The following is a 15958-nucleotide window of genomic DNA, read 5'->3' on the forward strand; positions in this document are numbered from 1 at the left end:
AGTCATACATAAAATTGTTATAATAAGTCAATCGGAAGTTATATTAAAAATATTTTCGTGTAAAATATGAAATATATATCATTGTAATAAAATATTTCACTATGCTTTCTTAACATTTTAGAGGGAGGGGGATAGAGCAAATATATGTAGATACACAATATACTTATATATGCTTTTTCATGTATTGTAACGATTCATTTTTCTTGACTTTTTATAATACTTGTATAACTTATTTTTTTTAATAAATTTTTTATTTAATATAGTTTCATAATATATATACTTAAAAGTTTTATAGTGTTTCAAAATTTATTTATAAGTTTTTCATTAATTCATTTTTTTAATTTTATTTTTTTTATGATGGAACGAAAACAGTCTTTGGGTATTCATTTTTTATATATATTTAATATAATTTGATTCAATAAGTTACACTATAAAATACGAATACAGTACTAAGAGTTTTTGAACTTGAAGAATATACAAGCCAAAATTTTTATAGACAAAATAAAAAAAATACTTAAATTTAATAAGTAAATAATATAAGTAAATTTAAAAAAAAATCAATTATTATTATTAAAAATAATAGAAAATATATATGTTAGAAAAGATGTAAAAAATAATTAAATTATACAAGTAAAAAGGTTTTAGTTAAAAATATTTTTTTTTTTAAATAATTTTAATAGTTTATTTAATTTTATTTTATTTTTAAGAGTCAAGTGTTTTGGGGGTATTCGGTGTATTTTCTCTTCAATTTCGAATAAATTTTTATTTCGGAGCAAAAGTTTTTAGTGGTTTCCCTAAACTCTTTTTCTTTGTTATTCTTGTTATGATATTAATTATTATTATATATTAAATTTAATTTAAATAACTCAATTCCAGTTGTCTTTTCTCGTTAATAATCGTTGCTGTTCAAAATTTGCTTAATGCAAAACCCCTTCTGTTTTATTTAATTTTAAGAATGTTTATGTTTTTTTAATGTGTAAAAGATTTTTTATACAAATATTGTTGGTTTAATATTTATTTTTAATACATAATAATTTTTATAAATCTAAAGTACTTAAACACACTTAAATAAAATAATTAATAAGACAAATATATGCATTTATTTTGCATAATTAATTTATATTTTTAATTTAAACCGAACATTTACAAATCTTAACTTTAATGATGATTTATGCAAAAAAACTTTGGTATCATTCTATTTTTTTTCTTATTTATTTTAAAATAATTACTTAATGAATTTAATTATTTAATTAATTAAATTTTCTGTGTATTTGATTTTATAAATTGTTTTGTGTTTTGCTTACATTTTTGCAAGACTTTGTTTCGTTCAAATTTCGAAATTAGCTTTTTTGCAAACTTTTATGTGTAGATGAATTTTTTTACAAATGTTTATACCTTTCTTTTTAATTTAATTTAATATATATATAAATATATATATCTACATATATATACATATATATGTATGTATGTGTGTTTATTCAGTTTTTGAAAATTTGCATTTTCCATAGTCTCAGCCCATTTCTTTGGTTGCGCTACATATTTCTTATATTTTATATATACGGTTTCACATTTATATTTATTTAATTATTAAATGGATTAACAAGTAATTGTGGTAGATTTTATATTTTTGTTGTTTTGTTGTTGTTTTTCGTATTGTATATATCAAATTATGATGTGGTTTATGGTTTATGCATTGACTTACAACTCTAATTCAGTATGATTATTAGCTTCTGGACCATACATATTAGCCAGCTTATCAAAACGAGGACCCCACGCACCTAAATAATCATATTCTTGTGCCTCATCATCTGTGCCTGTAATGTGAATAATAAAATTAGTTTAACAAAATAATATAATCTTTATAATTTTTATTTGTTAAGCATATTAATTAAATAATAGTTATAAGGTGTAAGCTTATAATTTTGAGTTTTCGAGTTTTTATTCGATTTGAGAGATAAGCCTGAACTAGCGCTAAACTACACTAATTAATGTAATATTATCTTCATTATTATTTAATGATTACTTGAAGAAATCAATATTTAATTACACATTCACATATACAAAACTGTCCACATATATTATAATTACACCCAATATTCAGCAGTGTTTGAGCGTAGGCCTGTAATTTTAAAAGAATGTAAACATGAGAGAAATATTACACAAATTATCGTACAAGTCTACTTCATATAATCATAACAGTTAAATATTGAATTAGGAAGTTCTAGCGAATGATCTGACAGCTGAGAGGTTTTCTATTATTTTAATGAAGATAAATAGCAAAAATTTTGGCATTTGTTGGCAGATATAGTCGAAAGATATGCTATGAAGTAAGTATACATTATATTCAGCACATAGATATTCTATTAAATAGTATCAAGAAAAGTAAGAGGACCACCTTGCTATATAGTACATAGAAAGAGTATCTAATAGATAGTTATATTATCTGGTGGTTAGATACTTTACTTGGTTGACAGATACCCCAAGTAGTAGACAAATGTACTATCTAGTAGATTGCATACAATATATTAGATAGAAATACTATCTAGTAGATAGATATTTTATCTAGTAAATGCATATACTGTCTAGTAGGTAGATGTATTAACTAGTAGACAGATATACTAACTAGTAGACATATATACTATCTAGTAGATAGACATGATAATAAGTAAATAGATATGCTATCTATTGGATAGATATACTATCTAGTAGACAGTTACACTACTTAGTTGATAGATATACTATCTTGTTGGTAGATATACTATCTAGTAGATAGTTATACTATTTAGTAGATAGAGATACTATCTCGTAGTTAGTTGTACTATCTAGCAAATGGTTATACTATCTAGTTACACAATCTGGTAAATAGTTATACTATCGGGTAGATAGTTATACTATGGGGTGGATAATTATATATCGAGTAGTTAGTTATATCATCGAGTAAATAGTTATATCATCGAGTAGATTGATATATAATCTAGTAGATTGATGTATAATCTAGTAGATTGATATATAATCTAGTAGATTGATATATAATCTAGTAGATTGATATTCTATCTAGTAGAGAGATATACTACCTAGTAGATAGACTTACTATTCAGTAGATAGAAATGATACTAGGCTTAATAAATAGTATTTAATTTACTATATCTTGCCGTAATGAAATACTTTAAGAGCTCAGTTATACCGAACAATATTTTTCTATCGTATTTAAAATACTTTCTTTTAAGTGGGATTATGTGATCAAGTTAATACTATATTTATTATATAAACTCAGATATTTATTCAAATATTATTTACATTAGACTTTATTTTATTTCGATTTCTTTTAAAAATCATTTATTTTCTGTGCTAAAGTTAAACGTTACTTATATCTTTCTAATTAATCAGTTTTTGATATAGACAAAAACATTTAAGTCAATTTTTTTTTTGTTTTCATGAAGAATAAAACAAAATGTATTTATTTTATTTAAAAAAAAATCAAATCTTCGGTAACCAATAACATCTACAACACGGCATGCTTACTAAGATAAACAAAAGCATTAAGATTTTCCTTTGCCTCCATGGTTGCCACAGTAGCAATTTTTTAAAAGCAAGCCAAAAATATCTCTTCAACGTTTTTTTTTTGATGTATCATTTAAATAAGCTTAACATAAACGTACGTACTATATATGCTAAATGCCTTTATAACAGATTCTATAATAAAATTAAATTTATCTAATTAATTGTTGACGAGTGTTAACGAGTACAATTGTTTCTATGAACAACGTTTGTCAAGGACTTGTGCGTACTCCTGCCTGGTAGTGGAAGATATACTCGCCCGCGCAATCGTCCTTAAAGGAATTATTTATTGAAATGCAGACATTTGAGGCGTAAACGTCTGGTATTTTTGCATCAATTAAATTTTATGAATTTTCAAAGAATGTCGTTTTTGCAGCGTTACACCTTTTCTGGTAAGTTAATTCATATTTTCCATTTTATTTGACACGAAACCCATAATTAGACACAAGCCGCTGCTTACATTGATTGAAATATCCTTAATGCTATTTTGAATAAAAGTTACTTGACATATTTTCGTTCAAATATTTCAAGATTTTCTTCTATTTTCTATTTTCATTTTTTGATTTTTATTATTATTAGTTGAATATAAGTCTAGATGTTATATGAAAATGACTACGAATCAATGAATGCAATAAAGAAAATTTTATATACAAAAAATATAATCGTAGTACTTTAGTAGACTTAAAAGTTTCAATTGAAATAATAAATTTTTTTATTATTGAAAAAATTATGAAATAATTTTTAATAATATTTATTATTAGAATTTTTTATTTCGATAATAAAATAAAAAAAATAATAAGACGAAAATTGAAATTATGTTCTTTTAAAGAGAGTACTGGAATGTTATAGCGATAACTGCGAGTATAATAAGTTAATTTATTTATTGTATAGCTATGGTTTATCTATTCATTTTAATATTACACAGTAAGTAAATTTTTTGATGAAAGTCACAAAAATTTAGTGTCTCTTTGGCACAAATTTGACCTTTAGTACTTGTGATCTACAAAATTTATAAAATTTTCAATGCTTATAAATGGAATAGGGGCAACTACTAAGCAAGTTTTATATGTACCTTCAATGAACATTGGGTGCATACAGGTAACTCAATTACTTTCTTTTATTAAATACCTTTAAAATATTAGCAACTACAGAAATACAAGTAACTTTCCATATTAAACAGAAGCCTTTAAAAATACTGTAACTATTTTTTTTAATCATTGCATTCACTACATATATCATATATTATCTTATATGATACTATGATATAGGATATATATGATTAATTTTTGAAATATAAGCAATATAATAAATCAGTTTTTAAGATGGCAAATGTTATATACCCACGATTGCATGAGTGCACACAATCTTTTTAAAATAAATATTTATAATTTAATAATAAATATTAAATTAAAACAGTATCAGGACACAATAATGCCACTATTTAATATTTATAATATTTATTTCAATATGGAACCTTATAAAAAACTTAAATATATAAAAATGCTATAAGTTTTAAATGATATTATATATATATTTTATTAAATTACAAATTAGTGTTATTTAAAATTATTTTATCCAATTTTTTTTTCTGTTAATTAATATGATAATACAATTTACTTACCTGAAGCTAGTGAACTAAGTGAACCGGCTGTGCTGCCGCCACCTTCGTAGGCATAATTACGCAAATCATCAAAAGGTGGAGCGTTTGGATCCCCGTCAGCACGTTTTTTATGCTCTTCAATAAACATGCCAACGTTGGGTTCTTGACCAGGCATTAATGTCATGACAGGGTCTGTGCAAAATCAAAAAACGAAAATAATTATTATTTTTAAATATTGCAAACTAAAACTGATATGAGGTATTTGTCAAAATAAAGTTAAATGAATTCCTTTGATATTTTTTTATTCTTACAGACAGCATCCTGCTTAGACTGTCTATTCATCAACTTTTCTAATCAAAAAAGGATGCTACTTGTTGCATATTCTATTCCACCTTTTTTTCTTCTTCTTCTTCTGCACTGATAATTTGTTAAACAAGTACTTCCTGTGCATTATTATTCAATATGCATGTTTGTGTTGTTATTATTTATGCTAAAAGGATATGCAAAGTATTGCAAAAATTATGAAAAAGTTGTGTAAAAGGAATAAATGAACAAAAATTTGCAATTTACAAACGAAACAGGCACTAATAGAGCTTTGTAAAGAGTTGGGTATTGAAGAGTCTGTCATGTTAAAGTTTAACAATTTACACTAAGCAGAGGTTTAAATGACTTAAATGACAAAATATATAGGCTCGACTGCTAATAACTATACAATTTTCTATATATGTTATTATTTTATTCGAAATAAAGCTACTTTTAATATAAAAATAATATAATTATTACAATTCATTCCACTTACACATAATTGGCATTTTCATTGGTGCTAGCTCTGGTGGCATTGGTCCACCAATTGGTATTTGTAATGGTGTTATGTCAAATGCAGTCATATCGTCTTCGCCACCACCTTCATCATCATAGTTAATAATATTCTCTCGTACATCATCATCCGGTCCAGGATACTTGATATGCGCCTCACGACGACGATTATAAACCACGAACACCAGAACTAAAACTGTTAAAGCACAACGCCAAGGGAAATTCATAAAAAAATAGCGTTGCAAAAAGGAACAAAAAAAAAAAGAAAATAAAATATATACATATTATTAGCATTTTTAATGATTTTGATTTAAATTTTATTTGCAAAGGTGTTGAGATACATTTCCCATGCAATGAACAACATTGAAGTGTTATAAAAACTTAACACTTAAGTTTATGTGTACACGTACTAAGTTATATCCATCTACTTTCATTTACTATACATATCGATAGTTATAAATATACAAAATACTTCAATGCAAATTTAGATATATATACATATAGAAATTAAAATTCATAACAAAAAAGAAAATGAAGATTGAAATAATGAATTTATACTTATATTACCTTTAAATACTGCTGGCTATTTTGCATGTAGCCATTTATATGTTAGGCAACAATATTGAATATTTATTTTACATAAAATCGTATAAAAAAAAATGTATGCTTATTTTATTTGAAAAAGGCATGCAATTTATTTGAAATAAAATATTTTATGCATTTTATTATGAGAAATAATCACATATGTACTTATTGAAAATGTGTGCTCTGTTATATCAAATAAAATGCAAGTGAGTTCAAGAGCATTTGCATACGTGCAAGAAAAATGTGTCAGGACATCATTAAAATAATTTACAGACTTATTTTATATATATATATATATTTAGTTTTTCAAATTTTCAAATGTGTGCCAATGTTATATATATCAGTGACAATGAATAAGAAAATGACATTTAAATAAGATATTTTATTATTTTATTTATTTTTATATGAGTTTTAATATCATAAAATTAATTTTTTATTTAAAATAAAATGCACTTTATAACACCTTTTCATTTGTACATTTTATTTCAGTTACAATAATTCTTTAACATTATTTCCATTAATCTATAAATCTTATTAAATATTAATTATTTATTTTATTTAATTTATTTAAGTAATTTTTGCTGAATCTACACTGATTAGATTTTAGCAAGATTATCCAATACAATCTCATTTTTCACCAAATTACACACATTTTTGATTCAAGAAAAAATTTTGCATTCGAAATTTGTTATGTCTAGACAGGCTAGACATAACACTTGCCCATGTTTAGCCTGTCTAGATGCCCAGTTATTTAATATGTCATATATAACGTGTATCGATTTTCGAAATATCCAACTATAACTTTATTTGTATATTTTATTTTGGTTATAACAATTTTTTAAACAAATTTTAATTAATCTATAAGTATTAATTACTTATTTAATTTATATTATGAAGTAAACTTCACATATTCTAGACTGGCTAGATTCGAAAAAGATTTTTCTATTCAATCTCATTCATCACCGAGACATTCACATTCTTGTTTCAAGAAAAAAAACTGCATTCGAACATGAAACTTGCCAAAGTTTAATGAATGTAATTTTATATGTCATATATTACGAGATATCGATTTCTAAAGCACTCCTACTGGCTTTTATATAAAAATTTCCAACTCTAAAATCTGATATCTCGAAAAATAAGCTCATTTGACATATAGCACAGCGGAAAAATTACTAAAAAATTTTAACAAAATCTCTTATTAAATGGATGTATTCGGAAAATAGATCTAGTGCCCCAATTCGTTAGTAGTTTCCATGAGTTTCAAACTTATTTTTATGAAGAATTAATTCAGTGCACTGATTTCAATATAATCCATTTTAAAGAAATGCTGAGTAATTAATTTTAAATTGGTTACAAGAAATTGGTTTGATGGATTTCAAAAAAATATTCTTTTAGTTCTTACGGAAGGTTCAATATTAACATGTCATCAATTCAATTATATTCAATTATATTAATAAGAAATAGATGGCGCTAAACTAATTTATTGAATAATTTAATATAAGTGGTGAGTGGTTTTATATTTAAGGGTAAATAATTTCAAATTTCTAAAACAATATATGAATAAATTCATATATTATATAAAGTTTTTATATACTTTCTAATATTGATTTATGTTTATTGGCATTTGCTGAAAAAGGCAAGTAAAAGTTTTCGCTATAACCGAATTCTATTTTCAGCTATATTACCTATATTCTAATTCACTCTTTTCTCCATAACTTTATTACATGAATTTTAGATAAAAATATAATAATTATATGCAAATAATTAAGAAAAATATAATTTAAAATAAATTTTTTAAAGGCAAATAAAAGTTTATGCAATTAAAAATTCAAAAATATTTAAATATTAAAAATATTTAAAAATATTTTATTATTTTATTTGACCAATTAAAGTGCATCTACTAAATTTTGTTATTATTATTATTAAACTATTTTTCAATATATCAATATTTTAAATAAATATTAAAAATAAACAATGAACGAGTTCAACCTATTTTAAATATTCATTTAGAATTGCATAAAATTTGCAAATTAAAAAAAATAAAATGAGAACAATTACAGGGTAAAGTATTATATATATGATTTGAAATGTAAATTGTTATATTTGTTAGCATTATTACATATTAAGTAAAATGAACATAAAATTACTTATCAAGAACAAGAGAATATGAAAGAAAAGAGTTCTTTCATGGCATAAATTAAAATATTTTCTCATTATAGAATTACAGACAAATTTCTTGTTGTCATTCATTAGGGTTGGTTGTGAGGGTTTTATAGACGACGTTGTTATAATGTTAATCAGTTCTTGAATCCCCCAAATTCAAGAACTCTCATGACCCGGATAAAAATCTTTTTCATTATAGATTTATAGTCAACCTTTTTGGATGAGTTTGAGAATTTTATATCAGTTTATCTTAAATATTAAACTTAATTAAAATAAATATCGATGTATTCAGACATGATTTTTAATGACTTTATAGAATAAAGTTTGATCCATTATCAATCTGTCATAAGCTACTCTCTTGTTATAATTGATCATAGCTATATCGATAGCCATATTGATTTTATGATTTTTTACCAACTGTGGGCATTTGTAAATGAGGAGAAGACCACTCCATGAATACTGAACGAGGTAACAAATAAATAGTCTAATGGAAGCAATAGTTTAAAGATATTCGTTTAAAAGTATTATTATTATAATTTTAAATACTTTGAAATACTTATTGTTACTAAAATCTATTTGACTTTAAAAAACACAAATTTTTTTAGGTTGGGAGATTTAATAAAATATAATTTTAAATAAATTCATTAAAAATAAATGCAAATAGATTAATTAATTTAGACTATTATACTGCAAGACCGAAATTGTTTGAAAACCTGGCTTTAGTTTTAAAACTGACAAATTTTTTAAAGTTGGGGGATCTAACTTTATATAATTTATGATATATACATTTATTAGAAATAAACACAAAAACAAACCTGGTTTTAGCTTTAAAACTGACAAACTGACAAAACTAACAAATGTTTTTAAGTTGGGGGATTTAATGACAAATAATGATATATATATATATATTGAAAAATATATATGAAATTGCTTAAAAACCTGGCTTCAAGAATCATATAATACTAAAAGAACCAAATATGCATATTACTATATACATTGTACATTGTTATGGTATTAATCGCTTGATATAACTACTATACCATAACATGTGAATTCTAACCATATTCCTGAAATTTGCGCTGCTTGTAGTATATTAAAGGCTATTGTATAGGCCTTGTATACATTTTGCTTGTATAATTTTCATTGAAGGTCCGTAGAATTAATTAAATTCAATTGAATACTATTTCTGTTTATATTTCATTGATTCACTTCGTGACAGACTAGCGCTGTACCACTCCATTCTGCTTCACGCCACTTTACTCCGAACCAGTTCAATGCCACTTCACGCCATCACTACACTCCACTCATGGCTCGTAAAGCTCAGCACAATTGCATCATGGTATGGCACAGTTCGTTGATTTTGAATGTAGTTTAGTTGGGAGGACTTGCATTTGAGGCTATTGGATTCGGGTTTTGTTTCCGTTTCCGTTGCTATTTCAGCTCGATTTTGCTTACTCCTGCTGTCACACACAAATTATTGTTTTTGGCTAGTTGGGTTGTAAATTTGCCTCTTCATTTTTGAAATTTTTTTCTTATTTTGGAGCTTTTGCATAATTGAACAGTTTTTCCATTTGGTCATTTTTGTGAATTTTTATGGTAATGAGTTTTGAGTTTATCCTTTCTTTACGGATAGTAAAAACTTTTTTTGATCTCTAAAAGCATAATTGATATAATTTGTAATATAATATTTAATAAGGTATGGAGTATAATTTTATTCATTTCGCTTATAATTTGATTATAAAATTTGTCATTTATGTGAATTTAAAAAAACTATGTTTTATCATATATGGTAAATTATTAATAGAAACCATGTCAGTGCTGTTGGTGAATTGGAATCAGTGAGTATATAATTCATATATGATTTACAGATATGCTCACCGTGCATACAACCTAGGGAGGCTTGAGGAATTATAACTCACAGAAATGAATCAAAAGACAGTAACTATATATATGAATATTCATTATTAATAAATCGTGTTTATTTATATATCTTTTAAATTTCTGAAATTATCTAAAAAGCCCTCATAAAATAAATTTCTGGCTATGAAGCGAACAATCTAAATACATACTATATATACATATATTACAAGAAAAACGATTATTCACTTTTTTTTTACTTAAAATGTCTCATATAATTTTAAAATTGTATAATCCCTCTATAAAAGAATAGAGGGAGGTAAAAGTAATGCATTACACATATAATTTATTTATAATATGTAAAAATGCAAATATCACAGCTAATGCATTATTTTCCCTCTATCCTTTCAAATAATTATACAATTTTATAATTATATGAGACATTATATATATATTTAAATTTCCTTTTAACTTAAACTGTCGTTTTAAGAAAATAGTTGATTGTTAAAAGTGACTATTAGGGTTATTACCTTCCAGTATTAAAATAACATACAAAATCTAATAGCTTTAATGTAAATCCTTTATAAGCTGAAATCTAAATTAAATAAAAATTGTTGATTATAAATTTAAAATTTATTGTGCTAAAATTTAATTAATTATTTTAGTTTTCTTTTCCTTTTTAGTGTATCTAAATCCTACTTTTATATTTATGCATATTGTTAAGTTAATTCATTATAGTTTCATTTTGTTATTATGAAAGACCTACTCTCAATCTGCGAGAATAATATATATATTTTTATAACTATTGAAAAATTTCTTGAATATTAAATTAAATATTAAATTATAATTAAATATTAAATAAATAAATAATAAGGAATTTCTTTTAATCGAAATTATTGTAAAATTAATTACTTTTCATCAAGAAGCTTTTTGTTTTGTCGGGGGTCTTCTATAAAAACTCTAGTTACATATACATATATTACATATATTTTGTTTTATATTTTTTTAATGAATGTGAATCTGACATATATAATTATTTATAATTTATTATATTTTTGTTATTATGGAAGCATTATTCACACTGCTTGACCTTTATTAATTAATGCGATTATATTTAGGGTGAAAAAGTTTTTTTATGGAAAAATTATTTGCAATAAAAAATTGTAATAATTTTTACTGTAATTTTTATCTTATTTTTATTTAATAATAAAAAAACCTTTATATGGTTTAAAATGGAAAATGCTTAAATTTTTTAATTTATATATTTTTTTCTTTTTTTTTCTGTATAAAATAAAATAATTAATTTTGAATTATAATTTTTGTTAGGGAGTGGGAAGAAATAATTTTTTGCATTTTTTTTAATTAAGTACATAAATAAAAAGAATTCCAATGTAGTAAATAAAAACAATTATAATTATTATACGAGTATTTCGTAATTAAACTAACTTTCACATTTATACAAATATATTTTTGTTTATCTTTTTCAATATTTATATTTTTATTTGAGTTATTTATATATGAAATAGCTCACTGTTTTTAATATTTAATGCGCTTAATATCAACTTATTGCTTTTATAATATGAAATATGTATTTACGTATTTACGTAATTACTAGCCTTTATTTCATCCGATTTTATGTAAATTAATTACTTAATATTTAAATATTATGTGTTTATTAAAAATTGTGAAAAAAATTGTGTATATCGAAATATTAAAAACTGGCATTTTTAAAATATTTGTGCTTTTAGGCTATAATTAAATAAATCCACGTTAAAACTAAGTCATGCGATATATTGAACTGAATAGCATAAATTAGCATAAATAAACGAATATTTTTTATTTGAAAATTAATAAAATGCATTTACTTACTTTTATGTTAAACAAATTGTATTTACGAGTACATATGCATATATCTCTTAATACGAACTCATATGAAAAATATTATTTATTTACATACACATACATACATATATGTAACATATGTACATACAATTTGTTTAGATACTTTTTTGCTTTAAATAGGATTTTTTGCGGCTTGTACTTACGTATTAATGTGCTTGAGCACAAAACTAGAGCAATGATAAAATCACGTGACGGTGTCAATACGCCAGATGCCAATAATTCCAATTCGCAGTGTATGCCAGTGAAGCCCATGGGGCAATGGCACTCGTATTTTTTTGGTGGACTGTGATCGCGACAACGTCCACCATTTCGACAAGGAAATAGTAAACATTCGTTATCGTTGACACATTGGCTACCAGATATTTTATAACCAGCAGGACACCTAATATGGGTGCAAATATAGTTGCCAGTGGCCAGTTGCATAAGCGGGAGCAGCCGTGACAGCAGTATACAGTCAACAACATCCGGGACGTGAGTTTTGTATTATTTATTTTTTTTTTTTTTGTTGGTGTCGTTTTTGTTGTTTGTAATTTTTGGTAGATTTATGTAGGATGTGTACGTGTATGTGGAAGAGGAAGTTAACATATGTAAAAACAAAAAACATTGAGATTATAGTAAATAAACAAATGTAAATAAATAAAATTATGTTATATAAAAAAAAATTATTCCTTAATAAATAATTTTATTTTTATAAAGAAACATTTTTTTATTAAATCTGTTAAAATAAAAATATCTGTTAAAAAAAAAGTGCGCAAATATGTTCAAATACGAAAGGAACAACTGTCAATTTAGGTCGAGATTTTTTTCCTGATTTGTTTTCAGTAATCAATGTCCTTAATAAAGAATTTTTCGAGTTTGTTAACTCGCTTGTTAGCAATTGTTAATATCAAAAAAATAAAAATAATAAAAGTGAAATTTTCTCAATATTATTGTATTATTGTATTTGCTTAAATTTGTTTATTTGTTTTAATTTTTCTAGTAGACTGCATTTTTATTTACTTACGGCGCTCGAGCGGTTTCTCAGTGTTTTCGGTTTCCTCACTAACGAACTTTTTATTGAATAATTTAACAGAGTCAAGGACTCTGAGTTACATACTCCACAGAAATTGTAAGAAATAAAGGAATATAAAGAAGGATATTATATTTCATATACCGTGTAACACTTAGTTAACGATTTATTGTATTCTTGCATAAATCAGTTTATTACAAGCTACTTAGATATTGGTTAGAAATGAGCAACAAATGGCATTTCATAAATAATTAGGATATTAACAATATTTTACATATAAATATTATTAACAGATTAATATAAATGCCCTTTTTATCTAGTACATTCCGACATACTTGTGTGCTCCCTCAATAATGTCTTTACACTACAAGTGATGTGAATTAGTCTGATAAATACTGGAAACGAAAAGTGAGAGATCACGAAGTTTATATTCTGTATCTTTGAAATAACAAGATTATGGGGCATAATTGCATAAGCATAAAGCAGAAAATATTGATAACAAAGAGTAAGTTCCTATATAGATACCTATTTATAAATATATATTTATAGGAGCATATCAAGCGTTCAATAGATTAGCTTAAAGTTGCTCTGTAAAAAGGGTGTCAGATCAAAACTTATAACATCTGGTGAAGTGTCCAGCGAGAAATAACGAGAACTAATCTAAATATTTGTTATTAAATTCGTTTTAGGTGACAGAATCAGACATATGATTATTTAGAAATATCTTGTGAGAAATAACGGAAACTAATGTAACCATCTGTTGCCAAATTTGTTATAGATGAAAACATTAGACTAATGATTGTGCAGCTTTTACCTTTGAAATTTGCACAGACGTTTCATAGAAGAATAACGGACAAATAATCTATACAATCGCGAAGCACTTTTCTATCAAACATTCAATATTTATGTAAGACACACTAGTTTGAAAAGGAAAAAAACAGGAACCCATAGGACGAATAAGTTATTAATTACAAAGTAATCCATTTCACATATTAAAGTGTCTATTTATACGATCAAGAAAATAAAAACTGGAATTATTAGAAACATATGTTACCTTATATGCGGTATGTTTAGTTTTTTCATTATAGCACCATGCTCGATCCTCGACTTTTAAGAATAATATGTATATATTTTTATAATTATTGACACTTTTCTGGAGTATTGAATTAATAAGAAATAAAGAATTATTTTTTACTGAAATGATCGGAAAACTAATTGCTTTACAACAAGAACTTTTTTGTTTTGTTGTGGGTCTTCTATAAAAACTCTAATTACTTTTGGAACACAACTTGTATATATTTTGTATTTTATGATAAACTTTAACTAATCTTGTTTTATATTCTTTTAATGAATATAATCTAGCATATGTAACTATACATAATATATTTTAAATTTGCTTATCACGGAAATACTTGTGGGAATTAATGTGATGAGGTTTTGAGTGGAAGAGTTTTTAATATAAAAATTATTTTTAAAAAATAATAAAATTGATTTTTGTGTAATATTTTTCTTAAAGTATTTAATAATAAAATAGTTTTTACTTGTGTTTGTATTGAAAAAGTGTAAAACACTTTAATTTTGAATATTTAATGTATATCCTTTCGAGTTTTCGTTTATATTATTCGCGCCAACCATTTCCTGTTTCGAAAGAATTCGAAAGAAAAAGGAAGAAAAACCTTAAATCAGTAGGTAAGAAGGGTTTAATTTATTGTAGTCACTCCCTTGGGCTTATTTAAAACTGACCAGAACTATTTTAGCATTTTACGGGGTGTTGTATTTCACGTATTCAAATACTTTTCAGTTTTATTTAGTGCACTTTCTTCTTCTTAGTGCCTTGCAGACAGTTAACTTTATCTCTGTCCTCTTTGACTAAGATTTAAAAAATATTAAAAAAAACAGAATTGGAGAAAGTGAGAAAGGTAAATAAAAAAAAATAGGGAAAACAAATCAAAGAATATATATATTTCTTATTTTTTTTTTTTAATTTTTACTTTTTGTTTGTTTTATTTTTAAGTTTCTTGATTTCTAGAGCTTGGCTGGTAAGTCGTTGGCTTGGGGTGCCGTTTATAGAGGCAAACACATTATTTACCACTGCCTGCGCAAAGGCTTCGCATATATTTTATTCCTAAACTAAAACTGACATTTAACACTCCCGAAAAATCCACTGCAATAGCTCAGTGTGGCAACTTTAAACCCTAAAATAAAATAAAAATTAAAAAAATGTGGAATTCTCTTTGCACTGATATTGTTTGCCTTGAAAAGGCTCTTAAAAGCCGAAAATCACAAATCCCTGTGAGCCGCTCCTTCGCCTTGCTTAACCGTAAGAAGTGCATATACGGATACACCTGCAACTGACAGGTCTTTAGCGGTCGTGTGTCTACTAAAATTTACTGGATTTGTTAACTTTTGGAAGTCCTTTCAGTCTTTCGCTTTCAGATCTTTTTTAAGTGATTTTTTATTTTTCATAG

General features: G+C 24.9%; 1 protein-coding gene across 1 annotated transcript in view; it reads right to left on the bottom strand.

Moving 5' to 3' along the window:
• Nucleotides 1–1618: 1618 nt before the first annotated feature.
• The window catches only part of LOC119687457 (neural-cadherin-like), a 65482-nt gene continuing 51142 nt past the window's right edge, over nucleotides 1619–15958 (bottom strand). The window contains exons 11-13 of the mRNA XM_038101778.1: nucleotides 5958–6170; nucleotides 5180–5350; nucleotides 1619–1814 (exon numbers count right to left, since the gene is read on the bottom strand). Of these exons, the coding sequence (XP_037957706.1) occupies nucleotides 1699–1814; nucleotides 5180–5350; nucleotides 5958–6170 (500 nt within the window). The 3' untranslated portion in view covers nucleotides 1619–1698. The remainder of the gene's footprint in view (nucleotides 1815–5179; nucleotides 5351–5957; nucleotides 6171–15958) is intronic.

This window comes from Teleopsis dalmanni, chromosome X, assembly GCF_002237135.1.
Source record: "Teleopsis dalmanni isolate 2A chromosome X, ASM223713v2, whole genome shotgun sequence".
NCBI lineage: Eukaryota > Metazoa > Arthropoda > Insecta > Diptera > Diopsidae > Teleopsis > Teleopsis dalmanni.